Genomic DNA, 23,264 nt, shown 5'->3' with positions numbered 1-23,264 from the left:
CTTTTGTCAATAAACAACAAAAGGACATTGAATGGATCCTTTGGGACGGATGCTGGACGTGTGTCGTCACGGAAACAGAGGCGGACCTCACCCACCATCTGGAGGGAAAGAACCCCATTGGCTGATTCTGACAGTGTGTAAAGTTATGATAAAGCTTTCATAATAATTGGTTTGTTGAGCTTATTTGACAAATGATTTAGTCAACAGTAAGAGATTTGGATCATCCGGTGAATATTTGGTGTGTTATTTGTGTTTAAAGATGTCCTCTTTGCAGAGGAGGGGGGAGGTTAAAGCAGCTGTTTCCTGAAGTGTGCCAAATCCCTTTGGAGAATCGAGTGCTGCTGGTGGGCCGATGATAATAAACATACTGAACTCTGATGTCAACAGTTTTAACACTCTGTCCATCAAAAGAAATTAAGCTTTTGTTCTAAATCCAAATAGATCTTTTGGTGTTTCTTTGTTCACACATGGAGATATTTGGGCCGTCTGTGTCTCTTTTTATTATTCTGTAATAATGTAACTATGGACTCTGAGATCATCCTGTGGAAGGTTTGGTTCTGTTCTGTCAATAAATCACCGTCTCATGTGGCATCAAATCTGAACACTGCTTTATTTTCTTTTGTTAAAATATCATGAGATTATAATGCTGATAAAAACAATTATATTCTTCATTTTCTTGATAAAAATTGATTTTTTTAACCTCACTGACTAAAAACAACTTTGCCTAATTCTGTTCTTTGGGTCTCTGTCCCTTCAGGACAAAGGTGTGGACGTATTGTCCCTCAGGGCTCTGTGAGGGAGCTTCCTCTGGTTTCCCACTCTGTCCTTTCACTGGAGGAACAATAGAAGTGTGCCTCATTAGACATCATGAGAGACTCAATGTCTGACCTCTAAAACATGACACTTAACTATAAACTCCTGGAACCTTTAAATAATACTGCAGGAAAAGTGACGTTGAAATGAATATTTTCTCACATATTTTGACCTCATTTATTGACATTCATTAACATTTATTCTCAACATTTGAAAGTAAACACTAGCTGTGCTGTAAACCACATCACACCACATTCAAATAATTCTATTTAGTCTGAGGTCTTCATGTGGAAGGTTTGTCAAAATATAATGACATTATGATGCTGTAAAAATATATATATATATTTGCTGAAAATGCTCTGGAGGAAGAAGTCGAGTGGGAATCACTTTCATCCCACGGCACACGTCAGGAAACAGCCGCCCCCCCTCTTCACGTGTAATGCTGGAGGTGTAATCGAGTTAATAGTCATTAATCAGGCCTCATTAACAATGGAGAGTCGGGATCTATCAATATGATTATTAATTAATGATAAGACATAATACATTCATGTAGGGATCCTTTGTGAAGGATTATTGACTGTAGTTTCTAATATTACAAATAGTGAGAAACAGCCAATGGCGCCCTTTCCCTCCAGATGGTTGGTGATGTCACTGTTCGTTTCCATGACAACGCACAGGCAGCATCTGTCACAGAAGTGCCTTAGTGGTTCTTTGAGGGGAGCATTCAGGGTGTCAGTGTGGGAAACTGAGCTGGACTTGTTCCTCACACTGACTACAAAGACGGCTGCATGTGGACGGCAGCGCGCTCATTGTGAGGAGTTCACTCAGGTGCCACGAGTCGGCATCAAGTTGCTTTCTCACATTGTGCTTCACAAAATGGTGCATTTGGGATTCACCGTTTGAAAGAAAACAGGGAAATCTAACTAAATTGTGGATTAGAGATTGAGGGATTACTTCTACTGAATTTGTATTTCTTTTTGAAGTGAAAAAAAATAATTAATTGATTTTTAATTCATTTTTATAATAAAGATTATAAAAATAAATTACCTTGTAAAAAATTGTCTGGCATCCGAGAGTATAACTTTATTTTACTTTCAAGTGAAATCAAGTGAGCAAAAGGATTTCTAATGATTTTTGAGGAAATTGTTTTACATGAAAAAAAATGTAAGAGATGTAACTTAAGGAATGTAACTTAACCCCATTATCGATCCCCAACGTGTGCGTAACGGGATGATGAGCGTGTGCTCAGTCCGAGTCATTGATCCCAGCATCAGGCAGCAGATCTGCTCTCTCTGCAGGGTCACCACTTTCCCAGATTCACACAGAGCTCTGAGAGGCTCCCTCCATCACCCCCCCAGTCCTCCACCTGTTCCCCCGAGACCCACCCATTGTCCCCCGGGGCATTAAGAGCAGTAAGTGTGCTGCCTCCCTCATTGTCTCACCCAGCTCTCTGATTGGTCGGGACTGTGGGAACCTCCGAGCAGACCAAGACCCACACATTGATATGGAGATGTGTGAGTATAAATAGGAGGGATGAAGGCAGCAGACATCAGATCCTCTGTGCAGAGACCTCTACAGCACAGAGATCCACACATGGCTCCTACAATCACTGCAGCAATGACCAACTCTCAGGAGCACCTGCCTCTGACCCACAAGGTAAACTGAAGATTCAACAAGGTTCACGTGTTGTCATTGAGACGTGATCTTTCTTCATGCTGACTCGGGCCTCCAGAACAAGTTCACTAATGACCTGCTTCTTCTTTCTGCAGCTCAGGAAGCCTCTGGTGGAGAAGTTACGCAGAGAGAGAATCAACAGCAGCATTGAGCAGCTCAAGTCTCTCCTGGATCCAGAGTTCCTCAAACAGCAGCCAGACTCCAAGCTGGAGAAAGCAGACATCCTGGAGATGACCGTTTGTGTGCTGAAACGACTGCAGCAGCAGAATCGTCAGGCTGTGGACTCAGCAGCTGTTGGACAGGGCTACTCCAGATGTGTCCAAGAGGTGACCCACTTCCTGCGTGAGGAGCAGGTGGAGACACAGTCCCAGAGAAGACTGCTGAACCACTTCAACAAGCTGCAGTCTTCCTGTGAGAAGAAGCTGAGAGAGGCTGACTTCTCTCCTCTGAGCTCCACAGTCCAGACCAGCAGCAGCAAAGACAAGAGTCCAGTGAGCAGCGCCCCCTGGAGGCCGTGGTAGACTCCTACAGGCTGCAGCTGCTACCAGAGACACTGAGAGGACCACGTTGGTCAAAGATGACTGGAAAGGAATTCTTCTCAATTCTACAATGTTCTGAATTTGTTCTTCTGGTTGAACAGAAGTTATTTTGTCTCTTTTCTTTGAGGAAGATGATATTTCTTGAGGAAATGACGTCAACTTCATCTTTCAAGTTGAGAAAGAGAACGTCTTGTCATGCATGTTGCATGAAGCAAATCTGATTGCATCAGCAATAATTATTATACCTCACTGTGCTTCATTTATTGGTGGAGTGGTGAAAGATATGGATACCAATGGTATCTTTGAACTGTTATTGATCATTTTGATCAGATACTTCAGATGTTTTGTTAGAATTTACTTGAATCACTTTGATCAATCATAAATGATCTATTGTTGGATCAAATTGTTTATTCTCTTTTCTAAAAGAGAATTTCTCAGTGACTATTGTTTTATTTTATCAACATTCTTACATTTAGCAGTTATTAACCTGCATTCACTATTAATTTTGATCTGTTTTAAGATCAACCTTTGCTGTTTTGCTTTCATCTGATTTGAGCAAATATTATCGCTGAGACGTTTTTTGTCTCTTGTCAAATGTGTTTGTCTTTCATAAAGACAGTTGAACTGTTATTGATCATTTTGATCAGAAAGTTTAACTGTTTTTTGTGACAAATGTTAAAATAATTGTATCTCTTTGATTACCTCAAAATTATCTGTTATTAGGTCTTAATTTAAAACTTTAGTTTTTCTAAAACGTTTACTTAATGTCACAATTGTTCAGTGATACTCTAATTCCTTATTACATGTAATGTTTTGGTACAATATAATATATTGATGATATTTGTTATCTCTAAATGAATAATAATTATTACTGTCAAAAGTGTTAAATGTCATTTTTGGACTTTAAGTAACTTTAAGTGATAATCCAAAAAGTATTTTCAGATGAATGTTTTTTCCTTTTGTGGTTAAATTTGTTTTCATTGTCACAGTTTTCCAGTGACAATAAGAAATTAGATGAACTTGTTTTCTTCACTAAGTGAAAAGTATTTTTAAAGATATTGAGTACCATGTCCTCAAATATTATAAACTGTTTGTCTTTCATAAAGACGGTTGTTCCTTTACTCTCTGTGAGTACAGTGTGTCTTGCAGAAATCTACAAGTTGTTGTTGTGATGAATCATCACTTTTATTCTGAGTTTTCGTTCTTCATGTGGCTCATTGTGACTTTGTTTAGTAAACAATCGCTTCTAACTGAAAATCACATCTCCTCTTGTCGTTGTTTGTTCACTTCAACATAACTGATCTTTCCATCACATATTTAGACAAATCAAGGGAAGGTTCAGAAGATACAGGGATTGATCTTTCATGACTAACAATAAGATCATTGATCTTGAAATTTATCAAACCGTATAGCCAAAAGCACCTTTTCAAAGACAATTTGATCTATTAGAAATAGACATTAATATGGTTATATTGTAAGTTTCAAGTGTTAAAATGTAAATACTTTAAAGTTAAACAAGTGTGTGAACAAGGAGGTTGGTTATAGTGTCTAATGTGCTGTGCAACAAGAGACGCTCCTGTTGTTCCTCCAGTGAAAGGACAGAGGGTGGAAACCAGAGGAGGCTCCCTCACAGAGCCCTGAGGGACACCCAGACCTTTGCCCTGAACGGAGAGAGACTTAAAAGTGGACTCGTTACAAAGAGAAAAGGCAACCACAGAGTTGGAATAAATAAAAAACATTCTTAGAATATGGACATTATTTAAATGAGAGACAATTATTTGTTAAAGGTTTTCTCCAATTAATCAACAGATCCCGTAATAATTTTGTTGATTAGTTTAAAGTTTGAAAGTATTATATTTAAAGGTTTTTATTGAAAGACTATTAATAAAATAAAAAATAACTCATTTTATTAGGTGAGAGACAACAGTTTTTTAACTTGTTGTTGAAAAAGGTTTTGGGCATACAAAATGTTGAAATTATAAATAAATCAATGATTTGAAACTTAGAATTCTACATGTCTGAGATCCAAAGTGGTTTGAGTCTCGGTCCCTTCAGAACAAAGGTCTGAATCTATTGTCCCTCAGGGCTCTGTGAGGGAGTTTCCTCTGGTTTCCCACACTCTGTTCTTTCACCGGAGGGACAATAGAAGTGTGCCTCATTGGGCAACACGAGAGACTCAATGTCTGACCTCTAAAACATGAAAGCAACTATAAAGTCTTTCAACAAACTCAGTATAACATATGTATAGCCATATGATTATAGTGACGTAACATTAATAAAACACTCATCTGTTATTTGGTTCAACTCTAAAAAGATATGATGTTGGAAAAAAGTTGAATTTATCAAAGGTAGGAAAATTATAAAAACGACTCTCTGTTAAGTTAAAATGAAAAAGGAGGAACAAGAGAAATATGACTTACAGACTTCAGAAACTGAAAAATACATGGTAAAAAATAGTCAGAAGATGTTGTGTCGAACATTTTTTGGAAAAATAGTTAAAATATATTAGGTCAAAAAACGTTTTTCAAAAAAGTCAAAATGTGTTAGGTCGAGAAATACTGTATAATGGAGAAAAGTAAAAAATATATAAGGTCAAAAAACGTCATGGGGAAACAAGTCAAAAATATTAAATCAAAAAGTAGTCTTGAAAAAAAGAAAAAAACGTATTTGGTAAAAAAAACTGTTATGGAAACAAATTCAAAATATATCAGATCGAAAAAATATTATGTAAAAAAAAATGTTGAAATGTGTTAGGTCAAAAAATGTCGTGGAAAATCTTTTAGAAAAAAATCTCATGGAAAAAAGTCAAGAAATATCAGGTCAAAATGTCTCTTTAAAAAAATCTTAAAAAGAAGTCCAACATTATTAAGTAAAAACATTTCATAGACAATCCAGTCATAGTAGTACATAAAAAAGTTATGTAATGGATGATTGATCCCTTTATGTCCTGAACCTTCTATTGATTTATCTAACAAAGATGTGATGGACGCTGGGGACCTCTATAAGTAGATGAAATGAACAAACAATGACGTAAGGAAACATCATTTTCATTTAGAAGTGTTTTTTTATTCAATGAGAGAGTAATGCAACAATTGTCTTTATGAAAGACAAATAGTTTATAATATTTGAGGACACAGTACTCAATGTCCATAAAAATCCTTTCCATGTGGATTAAAACACTTTCACAAAAGTAGGAACTGACAATACAACAAGTCACATTCTTCTTATTGAACAAGACATTCTTTTGATTCAAAGGAATTTCCATTTGTCAATGTCACTGAAAAACAGTGATGATAAACAAACCTTTTACAATAAAAGAATAAACACATTGATCCAAAAAATGATCATTTTCAAAGCTTCACATGAATTGAGGACAATTCAATAATAAGAAAAAATACAAACAATACAACATTTTTGTTTATAATTATTAATACTAATCGAGAGGTAACAAGTATTATCAATGTGTAATATTGTACACCAAAATAAAATAAAGGAATAAAAGTATCACAGAAGAATTGTGACATTAAACAAATCTTTTAGAAAAACTAAAGATTTACATTTGGATCTTATAACAGATCAGTTTGCAGTAATCCGAGAGATTAAGAGTTAATAGTTTTAGTTTTTGATCAAAATGATCAATAACAGTTCAAAGATACCATTGGTATCCATATCTTTCACCACTCCACCAACATGAAGCACAGTGAGGTATAATAATTATTGCTGATGCAATCAGATTTGCTTCATGCAACATGCATGACAAGACGTTCTCTTTCTCAACTTGAAAGATAAAGTTGACGTCATTTCCTCAAGAAATATCATCTTCCTCAAAGAAAAGAGACAAAATAACTTCTGTACAACCAGAAGAACAAATTCAGAACATTGTAGAATTGAGAAGAATTCCTTTCCAGTCATCTTTGAGCAACGTGGTCCTCTCAGTGTCTCTGGTAGCAGCTGCAGCCTGTAGGAGTCTACCACGGCCTCCAGGGGGCGCTGCTCACTGGACTCTTGTCTTTGCTGCTGCTGGTCTGGACTGTGGAGCTCAGAGGAGAGAAGTCAGCCTCTCTCAGCTTCTTCTCACAGGAAGACTGCAGCTTGTTGAAGTGGTTCAGCAGTCTTCTCTGGGACTGTGTCTCCACCTGCTCCTCACGCAGGAAGTGGGTCACCTCTTGGACACATCTGGAGTAGCCCTGTCCAACAGCTGCTGAGTCCACAGCCTGACGATTCTGCTGCTGCAGTCGTCTCAGCACACAAACGGTCATCTCCAGGATGTCTGCTTTCTCCAGCTTGGAGTCTGGCTGCTGTTTGAGGAACTCTGGATCCAGGAGAGACTTGAGCTGCTCAATGCTGCTGTTGATTCTCTCTCTGCGTAACTTCTCCACCAGAGGCTTCCTGAGCTGCAGAAAGAAGAAGCAGGTCATTAGTGAACTTGTTCTGGAGGCCCGAGTCAGCATGAAGAAAGATCACGTCTCAATGACAACACGTGAACCTTGTTGAATCTTCAGTTTACCTTGTGGGTCAGAGGCAGGTGCTCCTGAGAGTTGGTCATTGCTGCAGTGATTGTAGGAGCCATGTGTGGATCTCTGTGCTGTAGAGGTCTCTGCACAGAGGATCTGATGTCTGCTGCCTTCATCCCTCCTATTTATACTCACACATCTCCATATCAATGTGTGGGTCTTGGTCTGCTCGGAGGTTCCCACAGTCCCGACCAATCAGAGAGCTGGGTGAGACAATGAGGGAGGCAGCACACTTACTGCTCTTAATGCCCGGGGGACAATGGATGGGTCTCAGGGGAACAGGTGGAGGACTGGGGGGGTGATGGAGGGAGCCTCTCAGAGCTCTGTGTGAATCTGGGAAAGTGGTGACCCTGCAGAGAGAGCAGATCTGCTGCCTGATGCTGGGATCAATGACTCGGACTGAGCACACGCTCATCATCCCGTTACGCACACGTTGGGGATCGATAATTAGAAGCGTCTTGGTTAAAGAGTATTTAATGACTTGCCTGTAAATTAATGTATCAATATCGTGGTAAAATGTTACATTTGTCTAAAAGGTTTGATTTAGCCAAATCAAAAATAACACCAAGTGCCACTCATGACTTTATTCTCCATTTTTTATTGATCATTTCAGAACTTTCAACTTGTAGAATGTACTACTTTTCTCCAGGTGGTCTATTGCCCAAGACAATTCCCACAGACTTTGAAATGAGTGTGATGAAAATAATTATTAAAAAAAAGACCATCAGTTAGTTTTCAGTCCAGATGTTTGACATTCTTCTGTTTTGTGTCTCGTGGTCAGTGTGGGTAGAAAGTTGGTCTCAGTTTCTCACACTGACTCCTTGAAGGCTTTTGTCAATAAACAACAAAAGGACATTGAATGGATCCTTTGGGACGGATGCTGGACGTGTGTCGTCACGGAAACAGAGGTGGACCTCACCCACCATCTGGAGGGAAAGAACCCCATTGGCTGATTCTGACAGTGTGTAAAGTTATGATAAAGCTTTCATAATAATTGGTTCGTTGAGCTTATTTGACAAATGATTTAGTCAACAGTAAGAGATTTGGATCATCCGGTGAATATTTGGTGTGTTATTTGTGTTTAAAGATGTCCTCTCTGCAGAGGAGGGGGGAGGTTAAAGCAGCTGTTTCCTGAAGTGTGCCAAATCCCTTTGGAGAATCGAGTGCTGCTGGTGAGCCGATGATAATAATCATACTGAACTCTGATGTCAACAGTTTTCACACTCTGTCCATCAAAAGAAATTAAGCTTTTGTTCTAAATCCAAATAGATCTTTTGGTGTTTCTTTGTTTATACATGATGGTAATTAGATTTGTTCCCTGTGAATTTTTTCACTATTATTATTATTTACATGGTGATAAACCAGTTTTACGTTTAACCTCACTGACTAAAAGGTCAGGGAACATATTTGTCTTGTTATTTTCCTTTATAGCAACACATGTTGAAATGACACATCTATGATTTGAAACAGATCAGGAAATGAAATCTTTGAGGTCCCGAGTGTCTTTGAGTCTCTGTCCCTTCAGGACAAAGGTGTGGACGTATTGTCCCTCAGGGCTCTGTGAGGGAGCTTCCTCTGGTTTCCCACTCTGTCCTTTGACTGGAGGAACAATAGAAGTGTGCCTCATTAGACATCATGAGAGACTCAATGTCTGACCTCTAAAACATGGCAGATTTATTTAACGCAAATAGTTTTGCTGCAAAACTAATATCAGATTAGTCAACAGTTACTTTATGTGCTGAACTGTGTTTTGATTTATCAGCCAAAGATAGAAAAAGATGAGGAAAACATCTGTTAGGTCGATATGAATAACAACAACATGAGAAGAGAAAGGTTTCAGTTAGAAGTGTCTGTTTATTAAACAAAGTCACAATGAGCCACATGAAGAATGAAAACTCCAACTAAAGGTGATGATTCATCACAACAACAACTTGTAGGTTTGTACAAGACACACTGTACTCACAGAGAGTAAAGGAACAACCGTCTTTATGAAAGACAAACAGTTTATAATATTTGAGGACATGGTACTCGATGTCTTTAAAAATACTTTTCACTTAGTGAAGAAAACCAATATGAAAAACTGACCTTACAAAAGGTCACATTCTTCTAATTAAACATTAAATTCATTTGAATTCAAGCATCTACAATTTCACATTGTCACAGGAAAACTGTGTCAATGTGACGATTAACAAACCTTTAACAATAAAAGAATAAACATATTGATCTTTAAACAGATCATTTCCTGATGATCACATGAATTGAAGAAAAGTCAATAAAGGGCCTATTAACATTTTCAATATCTTAATATTTGATACTAATATTAATCGAGATGTGACAAATATCACCAATACATAATATTGTACCAAAACATGACATGCAGAAAGGAATTAAATTATCACAGAGAAAATGTGACATTAATCAAATCTTTTGGAAAAAACAAAGATTTACATTTGGATCTAATATCTAGATCAGTTTGCAGTAATCCGAGAGATTAAGAGTTAATAGTTTCTGATCAAAATGATCAATAACAGTTCAAAGATACCATTGGTATCCTTATCTTTCACCACTCCACCAACATGAAGCACAGTGAGGTATAATAATTATTGCTGATGCAATCAGATTTGCTTCATGCAACATGCATGACAAGACGTTCTCTTTCTCAACTTGAAAGATAAAGTTGACGTAATTTCTTCAAGAAATATCATCTTCCTCAAAGAAAAGAGACAAAATAACTTCTGTTCAACCAGAAGAACCAATTCAGAACATTGTAGAATTGAGAAGAATTCCTTTCCAGTCATCTTTGACCAACGTGGTCCTCTCAGTGTCTCTGGTAGCAGCTGCAGCCTGTAGGAGTCTACCACGGCCTCCAGGGGGCGCTGCTCACTGGACTCTTGTCTTTGCTGCTGCTGGTCTGGACTGTGGAGCTCAGAGGAGAGAAGTCAGCCTCTCTCAGCTTCTTCTCACAGGAAGACTGCAGCTTGTTGAAGTGGTTCAGCAGTCTTCTCCGGGACTGTGTCTCCACCTGCTCCTCACGCAGGAAGTGGGTCACCTCTTGGACACATCTGGAGTAGCCCTGTCCAACAGCTGCTGAGTCCACAGCCTGACGATTCTGCTGCTGCAGTCGTCTCAGCACACAAACGGTCATCTCCAGGATGTCGGCTTTCTCCAGCTTGGAGTCTGGCTGCTGTTTGAGGAACTCTGGATCCAGGAGAGACTTGAGCTGCTCAATGCTGCTGTTGATTCTCTCTCTGCGTAACTTCTCCACCAGAGGCTTCCTGAGCTGCAGAAAGAAGAAGCAGGTCATTAGTGAACTTGTTCTGGAGGCCCGAGTCAGCATGAAGAAAGATCACGTCTCAATGACAACACGTGAACCTTGTTGAATCTTCAGTTTACCTTGTGGGTCAGAGGCAGGTGCTCCTGAGAGTTGGTCATTGCTGCAGTGATTGTAGGAGCCATGTGTGGATCTCTGTGCTGTAGAGGTCTCTGCAGAGAGGATCTGATGTCTGCTGCCTTTATCCCTCCTATTTATACTCACACATCTCCATATCAATGTGTGGGTCTTGGTCTGCTCGGAGGTTCCCACAGTTTTTAGCCAATCAGAGAGCTGGGCTGAAAGAAAGAGGAGTCCTGAGCTGCCACATGCTCAGCGGTCACACTAGAAGGGGACAATAGTCTGATCTCAAAGGAGCAGATGGAGCATCACTGACTTGAATGAATCCCACATGCGCAGTGAACCACACACTTCCTCTGATGACTCACATGCAACTAAATAAAAACACTGGTAGAAAACGTCATCTGTCAGCAGAAGGTATACAATACTTCTACAGATGATAGAGGTTCAACATTATCAATTAAAAACGTAATGGATGAACCGATTTTACCAGAAAATCTCCATTCGTTTACATTATATATTTTCTTAACGTACACTAACATATGATGGCACCTGTTGTGCATGAGGCTGTAAGAACTTACATTTAAATATATCTGCTCTATAAAGTTTGACGTGTTCTTAACGTCACACACCAGCAAGTGATGAATGCATGAAGCAGCTTTTCATTTCAACACCCGCGCACTTCTTCTTCGCCCCCCAGCTCCTTCGGGGCAGAGGTCTTGGTCTTTTGTCCGCTCGCCGGGCTCTGTGAGTTTCTTTTCCCAGGATTCCCACACTGGATCAATACACGTGTGCGTCATTGTGTGAGGACAAGCGTGTGGCCTCTGCGATGGAGAACAGTTTAAAGCAAACTTCTTCCGTACATCACCCGATAACTGCGGCAAAAAACTATATAAAAATAATGATAAAATAATATTATTAATATTACATGTTATAATACAATAAAGGGCACTTTTTCAATTGAATCAAATAGAAGTGCCATAGATTTGAATACCTGTGCAGTGCTTCTCAAAGTGGGGGCTGTAAAAAAATCTGATTTCATTTTTTAAATTGTGCTGTACCATTAAAAAGTGTGTACACGTCACGTTCTAGAGGTTCTGTCTATTTTTAGGCCACCAGGTGATAAATACAAGCATTTATTATGGAGTTTCTGAGTCTGAGCGAGAAGAGAAGATAGATCTGTAGATTTATTTATTGCTAATTCTGGATTTGTGGTTGTTGTTGTTTTTTTAAACCAACCATTTCCAGATTAAAATGTTTCCTTGATTTGCTTTTAACTGAACAGTTAATCAAATATTTGATGTGTAGGATGGATGTAAAGGCAGAATGTCGTCTTTTCTGTCCATAAAAAAATGTGGCCTCAATTAATAATATACAACAGTAATATATTAATTCTGCTGCTCCAACTGTCCATGACTAAAGCCCAGCTGACATGATGTGCAGCGTGTTGTTAACGCATCAGTGAAAACACAGAACCACCATGTCATAGCTAATTAAAATCTCTTTATTACAATCACATGTACATCATCAAATTCCCCCCCAAAAAAAGCTTGCTGTCGTGAGAATCACCCTGGGAACGGACGGGTGCAGGTGGTGTTGCAGGCTGGATGGAGCGATTGTCAGATGGAGTAAAACGAGTGCCTCCGCTCCGGTGTGCTTTTTTAAATTTTACATCACGAGAGGACAGAAGCTCTATTTTCAGCTCTCAGGGTCCTTGTGTAACGTCAGCAAAGAGAGTGAGACGGAAGGGGGCGAGGGGCGGGGGGGGGGGGGGGGGGTTCTTTTATCGTCATCCATTATTCAGACTGTTTGAGTCACAGCCCCGAGAGACAGAGAGAGAGACAGAGAGGGAGAGGGAGAGGGAGAGAGAGGGAGAACGTGGAAACAAACAGTTGCCACATCCTTCCTCTCCCGGCTCGGGGGTTTGAACCCTCGGTGGGAGGCGTCGGTTGGACTCACAGGCGGTCTGATTCCAGGTGAACCTCCCTGTGGTGAGCAGGGAGCTTTCCAGTGTTTCCTGCCTTGTGTGTGTTTAACCACCGAGGCCTGTCGGATCCTTTGTTGGGGGGTGTTACGCATCGGAACGTAAGAAACGAACAAAACAAAAGGCAAAGGAGGAAAGAGGGAGACGTTCAGGATGCTGTGAGTCAACGTAAACAAAAAGGCCTTTTGTGTTGCCATTTTTTGATCTGCAAAAAAATCAACTGCATTAATAATCTCGATTGATTTTGGACTTTGGACTCTCTCTTTTGTTGGATTGATAACTAGTCTTAGCAAAGAGCATATAATACATGAATCGGACGGCTCCTCGTTTCCACCGCTACTGCTTTAGACTGAAATATTTCAACTATTTGGACGTATTTACCTGAAATTTAGTTCCGACATTCATGGCACCGCCAAGATTAGTTGTGATAACTTTACAGTTACATTTGACTTTTGGTCTGTAACCAATAATTCCTTTTTTCCCATCAACATCAAACCTGCGCAATGTTTCAAGCTTTTTGACAAATGTTACCATGCCAACGTGGTGAACTGAGAAGGTCACCATGGTAACCATTCCCTGCTAAACATTGGCACGTCAACACTGTCAACATCCTGACGCTAGCACGTAGCTCAAAGTATAGCTAGCATTGATTAGCTTTTTGATGGAAATAGGCTGGTAGTTCCTCTTGTGCCCAAACAAGCTAAACACATCCTATATATTACATTTCTACAGATGTAAAAATACTAATATTAAACATTTTAAATTGGCTGTTGGAAGTTTTTTTTCTTTTGCTTCCAGTATTTGTGCAAACGTCTCTGAAAATTGTTGTGTTCCTTCAAGCATTAGAGTGTCAGTGATCTTATTTATAATTCATGGAGGCCACGTTTGACATTCAGAACAAACTGAACCACTTTCTATGAATTTTGAGGATATTGTGAGTGTTGAACGTACTAATACTACAATGTTAATCTCTGTGCTGTATATACAGCCTCCATAACACAGCTATAAACCTACAGAATCACATGACAAAACACTGGAGGCGTCTGATGGCATCAGCGTGTCCCGTTGCTAACTCCAACCTCATCTGCACCATCCGACAAAATTAATATGTACATGTCATAATGACACAAAACAACAGTAAAATTCAATTTGGCCGTTTAAAGAGACAATAGTATTTACATTTGGGTTCACTCTTTGCAAATGGTAAATCAAAGTGTCACCAGTAGATTTTAAAGATCAAACGTCACAAGAAAAATATTGAAATATGTCGAACACAATGACAATAAACTTATTTTTTTCTCCTTCCCAAATCACTATGAGTTCATAAAGAAAACATCAACACACACTGTCGTTCTGTCTACAGTCGTTCGACTGGCCTCCGTCCCTGGCACAGAAAGGGAGAGGAAACTCTTTTGTATAAAAAATGATGTGTAAAAAGTTGTTTTCTTAGGTCAAAAAAAATCAAAAGACATAATGTAAATATCTACATAACCTTTGCTCTTACCGTTTTTAGATTGAAGGATTACGGCGCGCTTGCGGTGACTCGTCACATTTGTGCATCTGTTTGATTTAAAACGAGTTACTGCATTCGATGGACCCCTGACAGGAAGCGCACAGAACCCCGTCGTTGTCATATTAGAACTATAGCTTGAGGTATTATTGCCCTTTTTCCCAAATTTGCAGATCTGGAATTAGAAGATTTCTGATTTACTGACGATGTACCTGCTTTTAGTGGAATGTCAACACTGACTCGAGCTCAAAGTACAGCTGCTGCAGAAGTCTGGACACGTAGATTCACTGTAGATCTCAGTAAACATGCATAAGCCGTTGCCTGGGAAGGTAGATCTGTAAACAGCCCGCCAACAGCAGAGACACCAGCAGGAACAGAGAACCATGTACCGTGAAGGGCGAACATACTAAGCTGGGTATTAACAAGCGCGTATGCCTGCAACGTTTACGCAGGAAATCATGGAGGCCTAAATAATGATGCATTTTAATGTATTACTCCTTTTTAATTATCTGAATGAATTGTGCGAGTCTTAATTGTGCGTTTTATTAGTAACCGCCAGTGGTGGTGATTTGCAGCCGTTTTTCCACTGTCGTTTTTCACAAACTGTAAATTCAGCATTTCATGACGCCAATGCGGAATGAACACCAGCTGAAACACAACATTTTACTCGGTTAAAGCTGCAGTCGAAATTCTCAGCAAACCTCTGTGGCACATTGTTCCCCATCCCTTTCACTGGCGTTTTCTTCTTTTTGTTTTCATTTCAGTTACGAAAGCTCCCACCGATTTAAATTTCAATTGTAAACAGAGTTTCTATAAAAAACATTTGGGATTTGGTATCAAATCTCAGTTGCCATTGTCTGCGTTGCTACAGTTGATGTGTTCTGTGGCCCCGATGGAAAAGTCTCGGCAGGCGACCTCTCGTCAGCGCGCTGTACACCACGCAGGACGGTATTGCTCCTCTAGCGGCCCGTCAGAGGTCTTAACCCACATTTACTTTCTCCAAAGAAATAAATGTAGCATCAAGTGTAGCATCAAGTGTAGCATCAAGTGTAGCGTGAAACACGTGGCGTAAACTTGCGCGGTAATCCAACCTGGTTCCGTTGTTTGTCTTGTCTCTGTGTCCGCAGTGCTGTACAGTGGTGACGCAGCCACACATGAAGTTACCATTTGAGGTGATGTACGGCAATGACAGTGAGGTTCCCTTTCTCGCACGCATTCGTTAAAGGAACAGTGGGACATTTACGCGAATCCTCTCGTTCGAGTCTCACGAGACGATGAGTACCAGTTTCATTTCAGTGCTTCTGGTTCGGAGGTGTAGGGGGAGTTTGGGGGGGGGGGGGGGGCTGAAGCCTCAGAAATACTCCAAAAAAAAGACGGAGACAGCACGCACTGTTCTGTAAGTGTGTGCAGTCTGCCTGGAGAGTCACACTAACATCCTCAGAGGGGGGTCTGCGTGGAGCGGAACAGACACTTGGAGAGCTTAAGAGCTTTTTCCACAGTAGATAAGGTCCAACATTGGCTGCATTCATCGTCAAAAATTACAACGATCAACCGATTGTTTGTTTCTCCCCCGAGACCCAGAATGAAGTTCACAAAAATCAAATTGGTTTCGAGTTTACCGTCAAGAAACAAGAATTACGTTTTCTTTGGTCTTCGCCCGGGTTAACGCGCTCTGGACGGGACACGCAAAGATGAAACTGATATGCACCTTCTCATCTGACTTTGGAGAAGAGTGAACGCGAGGATTTACCCAGATGTTGTTTTGTTACACACTCACACACACTCACACAGGGTTACGTTACACGGTGGTGACCGTCAGCAGGGAGCTGGTACACATCAAGTCGTCGTGGTTGTTCAGCCTGGTACCGTGAGTCAGCAGCTCCTCCACTGTCGTCCAGTCGTCCAACAGCTTCCTGTTCCTCAAGCGACTCAGCTTCCTCTGACTCAGCTCCAGGACCGTGTTGCACCTCCCTTCTCCAAGAGCTCCGCCGCCTCTACCGTCCAGCATACCCGCCTCTCCGACGGACGCTCCTCCGCCCCCGGCGATGGCTCCCCCCCTGAAGATGACGTCGCGTATCGTCCCCCCCCGGGCCTGCATCTGCTGCTGCTGCCTCTGCTCGCGGGCCAACAGGAAGTGTTCCCTTCTCTCCATTCGACTCCAGTAGCGACCCATGAGCATGTCGGTGTTGGTCTCCTCGTCCGTGCTCATCCCGCTGCGCTCATCCGCCAGCTTAGACGCCCGGTCTCTCAGGAGCTGGTTCCTGGAGATCCGCGAGGTCGCGTTGGGTTTGGAGCTCGGGTTTAGTTTTGGCTGCAAAGCGCAACTGGGATTTGGGCTTGGACACACATCCATGTGTCCTTTCGGAACATCCCGTCCGGCGGCGGAGGCAACCCCCGTGTGGCCCTCCAGGGTGCTGTAGAGACCTCTGCCTCCCCCGCCGCCCTGGGACTGGCGGTTGGCCGGTTTCGGCCACGTGTCGTTGACGTCTCCGGCCTGAGGAGGGTGGACCGAACCCTGGAGGTGCTGCTGCTCCCTCGGTCGGCACCTCCCCATCTCCTGCTGCTGCCTCTCTCTTACCATCTCGGCCTGGAGCTGTGCCTCCCTCTCCCTCTCCAGCTCGTTCTCCTGCATTTGCCTCGTTTGCTCCAGTTCTCTCTCCATCTCTCGGTCCCTCTCCGCCGCCAGCTGCTCGGGCATCAAGCCTCTTTCTTGCGAGAGCCACCAGTCGTGGTGAGCAATCTGGGCATTGGCGTTGTTGTCGTAGCAGTGCTCGTGGGTGTTGGTGCCCCTCATGTGCCCCAGGGCAGCGGGGTGTTGTTGTGGTGAGAGGGCCAGGCCTGCTGGGCGGGAAGCCAACACACCAGCCCCCATCTCCCCTTCCTCTGGCAGCTCCGGCGGCAGGACGCTATGCGGCGGGACCCCTCCGCAGTTGTGCATGGTCGCCGCGCAGTAAGATGGGGAAGCCGGGTGGCTGGCTCGCCGGCGGTACTCCTGTGGAGGAGGGCGGTGGTGCAGAGTTCGGCTCCTCCTCAGCATCCCCACTGAACCGGAGCTGTGGTGGTGCTGCTGCTGCATGGGTGCTAGGGGTCTCCGGTGGCTGGAGGGGGTGCTGCAGGTGGAGAGGACCGGGGCAGTCATCCTTGAGACTCCGGCGTGAGCGTGGGAGGGGTTGAAGAGGGCTCCGCTGCTGGAGCTGTGACGGTTCAGGCACGGCCGGTCGGCTTTGTGGAACTGGACCGATGAAACCCTGGAAATACGAACAAATTAGGGACATATATCAAAAATGGTCAAATTGGTCAAGTTTTTAAAGGAACTAAACTTTGCTTGATACTCGGTTAATAAAGTCTTCTTCCAAGCCTCATGACATTGTCCCTAAACGACAGCCATATTTTCTTCCAGCTGTCATTGTCATTAGGTGTCGCTGATTGTTACCATGGAAACAAGGTGTTGGCTGACTATCGTTTTTGGTCTATATTGTACAGCAGAACGGTGACCGTGCACCACTCTGACAGGTCTTGAACCAAAAAGCCAGATGTTGTTGCTACGTCATTTGATCCTCCAATAGTCTGCACAGGGAGTTACTGTATTCTACCAGCTTCTACCTGAAAAGTCCGCGAGGTGGGATGTCCATGATGGGCCCGTCGTCCTCCTCCATCTCGAGCTGCAGCCGAGGACACTGCATGGTCAGCGTCTCGGGGATGGCCTCCAGGAGCTCGCGGTGGCTCTTGGGGCAGCTGTCACGCCGCTCCCGCCGCTCGCACGGCTCGCCCTGATGTTGCAGCCGGGCGTTGTACATCCGCATTCGCTTCTCCAGCAGCCTCTGGAAGTGCCTGAACTCCCCGGTGCTCACGCTGTAGAAGCCGGAGTCGCTGAGCTCCGAGGAAATAAAGGACTCAGAGGAAGGAGAGCCGCCTCCTCCGAAACCCCCGCAACCCCCCGGGCCGAGGGCCCCGTGGGGATGGCAGTCCTCCATGCCTCCCTCCTCCGTCTCCAGCCCGGAGAGGTCCCCTTGGTGGAGGGAACCATCGGTCCAGCCGAGACCGCTGTCAAGCTCATGGTGCAGGGGCAGGAAGCCCAGAGGCTTCTCCATCATGAAGTCCTCGTCGTCCGTCTGCAAGAACAGGCATCCTCAGCCCCACCATCATTTAAACAAAGAGCAAACCACTAAAAATAACCGCGTCCTTTTCGTCTTTTATCTGTGTGGGAGCGCGTTACCTTCTGAGTCATGACTAAATGTGATTGAAAAGAAAATGAAATGCAGAAGGTTTGCAATGAATTCTTGGTCAGAATATTTTTCCGATATTATTTTACTAGTTGTATCCAAATTTCTTACAGGAATATTGGAGTTAGTTAAATAGTAAGGATGCCAATATTCTGTATTTGTGACCAAATATGTTCTTCCGCCTCACTGACGTCCCTTCTCTTTCTCAGACATTTAGCCCCAAGGCTTTTGGTTCCTAATGCACATTTGAATATTTAACAGCTGAATCATATTTATATCTGATTTACAAAAAAAGACAAATTCTAAGGGGTTTGGCAGGAAACTGAATATTCTCTCCAATCCACCCCTTATTCCTTGTAATCTTGGGCGGTAAGAGAATGGCAGAAGACTGGGCAGAATGCCTCCCCTCCTGCGCACTAAGCATGGTTTATTTGACACTTTATTTAAAATATTGTTATTTATATTTACAGTTTGAGACAAATTATTATTTGGATTCAGTACTGAAACTATGCTATCTTCTGTGGCACAATTATTACCTGACTGTGGAACCCGTTGGGTTCCTCCAGGTTCGCATTGCAACATCCCATCAGGCAGTTCTGTCCTTTTGGTCCACGGCCAGCCAGTTCTGGATCCTAAAGCAATACACGATGGGAAATAATGACAAAACGTTTATTTTCGTCTATTACTAATTGTATTGCCCCTTTGTTAAATCTGGATTAAACCGACTATGTGAAGCATTTGAAGCTGATCATTGCTGAGCTGATATGAGGTATTTAATGTCTTTTTGAAGATTGTTGCAATTGTAACATTTTCAATGTTTTTTTTGGGTCACCTGGTGGCCGATGTCCACAGTGTCCCGCGGGGAGCAGGACAGGTAGCTGTACCGTCCTGCTTCACAGTGATCTTGTGGCAGCGACAGATGGCTGTAATAATGTCTGAAACACACGACAAGGACACATGATTAAATTATCTTTAGGACAAAGAAATCCTGCAGAACCAGACCCTAATGAACTCCATTTGTCCATCAATCACATTGCCAAGACAAGACTTTTTGTACCTTTTCATTTCAGGACACAACGACATTCTATTAATAAGTAAATTCAATGGCCTGCAAACCAAGTCCCCGCGTGAAGAGATTAGTGACGGAGTTTCTGGATGGATATCGTCACCACAACAGACAGAATATTCCTAAACCGCACAGATCCTGATCTTATTATCTTTCTGTTTGTGTGTGTTTACCTGTCCTGGTAGGAGGGGCTGGAGGCGTTGAGCCCCGTCATCAGGGGCAGGTTGAGATGCTGCAGATTGAGTGGCAGCGGCTCCCACATTCCTCTGTCGGCTTCAGTGCCACACCCCCTCTGACCCTTGATCTGCATGGTGATTGGACGCTGACTGGCCGCCAGGATCCGCAAAGCGTCGCGCTGGCTCAGGTGGGAAAGGCCCCGCCCACTTACCTGAGACAAGCGCAGAGAGGAAGAGAAGGGGCGTCACCTGAGGAATTTATTTCACCAGATAAACGCTGCCAAAAGGCCGTAGAAAGCTGCTTGGAGGTGCAGAGGTCCTGATTATCTTCTGGAGATCAGCAAACATCTCTAACACGTTAGCATCCCACATCACCCAGTTCTTTAAATGTTATTGATCATCCGCGGTATTATTCTATCTTCTGATCATGTCAAAGCATCTCAAAGAGGAAAACCTATGGGTGAATTTCATGTTAATCATCTGATATCGAACTATTTACAAAATGGGGGGCAGCATGTGCCGCCCGCGGCGCTCAGCATCGATAGCACTGGTGTTAGCTGAGTAATAGCTTACTCAATAAGTTCAGTCAATCACTGAATGCCAGATGAGCTCTGTAGGGGAATGCAATATAAACATCTTTGCATGTTTTAAGGATCTTTCCTTACAGGGGTATAGTGAGTATTGGGCTACAGCGGCACAACACAGAAGCTCTCCACAAAACTAGGAACTTTGTGAGCATTGTAGATCGAATAAGCCGTTTGTTTTGCTGTGATTTGACACACAAAAAAGTTAATGCTGTTTTGCTTTCTTTTTTCTCTTTGCAGTTCGCTGGAAGTGTAAAATAGCCACGCTGCGCCATATGTGAGCTGACTTAAAATAGCCCATTAAATGTTACATTGCTTGTCAGCAATATATATCAACTTAAGACGCAATTAGGCTCTGAGAGCTCTGAATAATTGGGCACGCATCTAAGACACCACGCATAATTTAGGTTTAATTAATGCTCAAATCCTGACATTTGCTCGTGTTGCTCTTCTCGACCGTTAACGCGCAAAATAATGCGAGTTAACAGCTTTAAAAGTAACATTTATTTGCGCTATCTTTTTATAAGTGCTGTGCAGCGGATTTAATTCATAACGACGTGAAGAGTGGTTTATTCCATTCTTACTTGTTTTTTTAACGGTTACATTTGTGAAGAACTGGATTTTTTCTTAAATTTGCAAACAGGTTTGGTTGTTCAGTAAAATACAACATGGGGGAATAACTGCGATTGGGTGGTGAAGTGTCGTTGTATTGTGACATTTTTCTTTGCCATATCTTAATACCTGCACTAGGGGGCTAGAAGGAACTACCCAAAATATGTACATCAGTTTACTGGTCACGATTATCAGAGCAACTGGTCCTCCTCAGCCGGGAAAAGCACACTGCCTTTGGCTCTGGAGGAAAACCCTGGTGATGTCATTGTGATGTCATCAGAGTTACCTTTGCTTGGAATGCTGTAATGCATTGTAGGAACATCACAAATAACATTTTTGTCTGCACGCTACCATTTTGAATGGACTTCTAGACTCTGTTTCGTTTTATGCAACACACCATGAACTGGAAACTCTGTGTCAGCTGAGCTTATGCAACTGGGTCACAAGACACGGCTCGGCCTGCAGGCAGACGGTGCATTTTGTCCAAATCAAATATGACGAGTGTGAACATGGTGTCCAAGGTTCCGTTAAAGGGTTAACACAACTAGCCGAGCCTCGTCCTGCCCGGCTCACACACACACACACACACACACACACACACACACACACACACACACACATTGAATTAGATGCGTGAACTGTATTGTTAACTCTAGCAAATTACAATCATGAGTCACCCTCTGCTACATTCAACCGGGCGCACACGCGTACAAACACACACACACACACACAAACGCACACATAGGATGAGCCGAGGAGCACAAAATGGCACCTGTGTGTGGATACAGAGGAGGGCGGCAGAATGACGGCGAGCCCTCAGTGGACGGAGATGACTAACAGAGACCACAGTGTTGCACGCAACAGGAAGACCACATATTCACAAAGCCAAAATTTGACACGAGCTCTTTTTGGTTCAAAAGCACATTAATTAGGTTCATTATACAAACACACACATATTCAGAGATCAGCAGTAATCATGAAATACTGCCATTTTTGAATCAGCATCTAAGAACACACACACACACACACACACACACACTCACACCGCAAAGCGCCTCCCAGAGCTCATTTCCATCTTCTTCAAATGAGACATCATGAAACAAACGCCGCGTCGTTTACAACACTGAGGCCGGTCGTTGGAGGCTCACCGTTTGGTCCCCCATCCACGGTCCAGAGAGCCAGCAGCCCATCGTCACGGCAACAGAGGACAGCTGCCTTGGTTCCTGTTTAGTTCGACGATGCTTCCTCCGGGAGATCGTCTCCTCCTCCTCCTCCTCCTCCTCCTCCTCCTCCGTCTATCTCTCCTCGCTGGGCCTTTCACTATCGCTCTCTCCTCAGCATCAGTCCTCTCCTCACAAGCCTCCTCCTCCTATCTTCTTCTTCTATGTATCAGTCTTTCTTCCTTTTTTTCATCTATTTCTTCAGCGCCTCTATCCTCGCCCTTCCCCCTCCCCCACAGCTCCCGGTTTTAGCATCCTGCACACACACAAACACACACACGCACAGACACACTCATGCATGCATGCAGCTCTGCAAACATAAAAATATGCGCAGGCTCACACGTTGTGTCAGTAGACGGAGAGGGAGACACACGCAGTCACACAGCAGGGAAGGTGTCTGATTGGTGGCCTGTCGGAGGGTCATCAGCCAATCAGAGGCAGCGGTGTCCCTCCGGGTGTCTTCCTCCACGAGCCGAAACTCCTCGTGAAGCCTCAACGTGTGCAGGAGGGAGCCTGAGCTGCAGCGATGCTCACAGTAACAGAGCAAACACACCACCCGACCATCCGTCTGCTGGCTGTTCATCCAGGATTCTCCCGCTCGAGGCGTGCTGGGACGTGCCGTTCCCCGGGTTCCCTTTCAGTTCCGCGCAAATTGATTCACAAATAGAGAGAGGTACACAAACTGGAAGGGCCCAGAGGACAGCTGGACCCGGCGAGGGCCAACAGACCTGCACTGAAACTAAAGCAATCTGCTCGACTAGCGATCAAACAAATAAAGCCTGGTGATGTCTTTCTTTCTGTTCATTTCTAAAAAAAGATTAGAACCTTCGGGGTCTTTTTATTCAGCGAGCACAGTGATGGAGCATCTGGTGGTGTGTAGGAATTGCAGCAGCTGTTAATAACTGAGGTCAAAGCACTTACACATGTCACTGATTACAAACGTTGAGTGCTATGAGCA

The 23,264-nt window shown here is 43.1% G+C and overlaps 4 protein-coding genes across 4 annotated transcripts; 1 reads left to right on the top strand and 3 right to left on the bottom strand.

Moving 5' to 3' along the window:
• The first annotated feature begins 2,331 nt into the window (after positions 1 to 2,331).
• LOC120834817 (transcription factor HES-5) lies at positions 2,332 to 4,283 on the top strand. Its single transcript, XM_040203105.2, has 2 exons — positions 2,332 to 2,469; positions 2,583 to 4,283. Exons 1-2 carry the CDS (start codon positions 2,347 to 2,349, stop codon positions 3,006 to 3,008), a joined length of 549 nt encoding a protein of 182 aa, XP_040059039.2. The 5' UTR covers positions 2,332 to 2,346; the 3' UTR covers positions 3,009 to 4,283.
• Positions 4,284 to 6,070: 1,787 nt separating this feature from the next.
• Positions 6,071 to 7,671, bottom strand: LOC120834818 (transcription factor HES-5). Its single transcript, XM_040203106.2, has 2 exons — positions 7,534 to 7,671; positions 6,071 to 7,420 (listed from the first exon to the last, which is right to left on the bottom strand). The coding sequence occupies exons 1-2, from the start codon at positions 7,654 to 7,656 to the stop codon at positions 6,995 to 6,997; spliced, it is 549 nt and encodes a 182-aa protein (XP_040059040.2). The 5' UTR covers positions 7,657 to 7,671; the 3' UTR covers positions 6,071 to 6,994.
• Positions 7,672 to 9,374: 1,703 nt separating this feature from the next.
• Positions 9,375 to 12,151, bottom strand: LOC120834812 (transcription factor HES-5). Its single transcript, XM_040203099.2, has 2 exons — positions 10,934 to 12,151; positions 9,375 to 10,820 (listed from the first exon to the last, which is right to left on the bottom strand). The coding sequence occupies exons 1-2, from the start codon at positions 10,994 to 10,996 to the stop codon at positions 10,395 to 10,397; spliced, it is 489 nt and encodes a 162-aa protein (XP_040059033.2). The 5' UTR covers positions 10,997 to 12,151; the 3' UTR covers positions 9,375 to 10,394.
• Positions 12,152 to 12,417: 266 nt separating this feature from the next.
• LOC120834811 (uncharacterized) lies at positions 12,418 to 22,636 on the bottom strand. Its single transcript, XM_040203098.2, has 6 exons — positions 22,235 to 22,636; positions 19,888 to 20,102; positions 19,481 to 19,583; positions 19,185 to 19,280; positions 18,029 to 18,537; positions 12,418 to 17,673 (listed from the first exon to the last, which is right to left on the bottom strand). The coding sequence occupies exons 1-6, from the start codon at positions 22,274 to 22,276 to the stop codon at positions 16,224 to 16,226; spliced, it is 2,415 nt and encodes an 804-aa protein (XP_040059032.2). The 5' UTR covers positions 22,277 to 22,636; the 3' UTR covers positions 12,418 to 16,223.
• Between the last annotated feature and the right edge of the window lie 628 nt (positions 22,637 to 23,264).

The sequence above is a fragment of the Gasterosteus aculeatus genome, chromosome 17 (genome assembly GCF_964276395.1).
Source record: "Gasterosteus aculeatus chromosome 17, fGasAcu3.hap1.1, whole genome shotgun sequence".
Lineage (NCBI taxonomy): Eukaryota > Metazoa > Chordata > Actinopteri > Perciformes > Gasterosteidae > Gasterosteus > Gasterosteus aculeatus.
The sequence above is the reverse complement of the archived record's forward strand: the minus strand, read 5'-3'. Positions and strand labels throughout refer to the sequence as shown.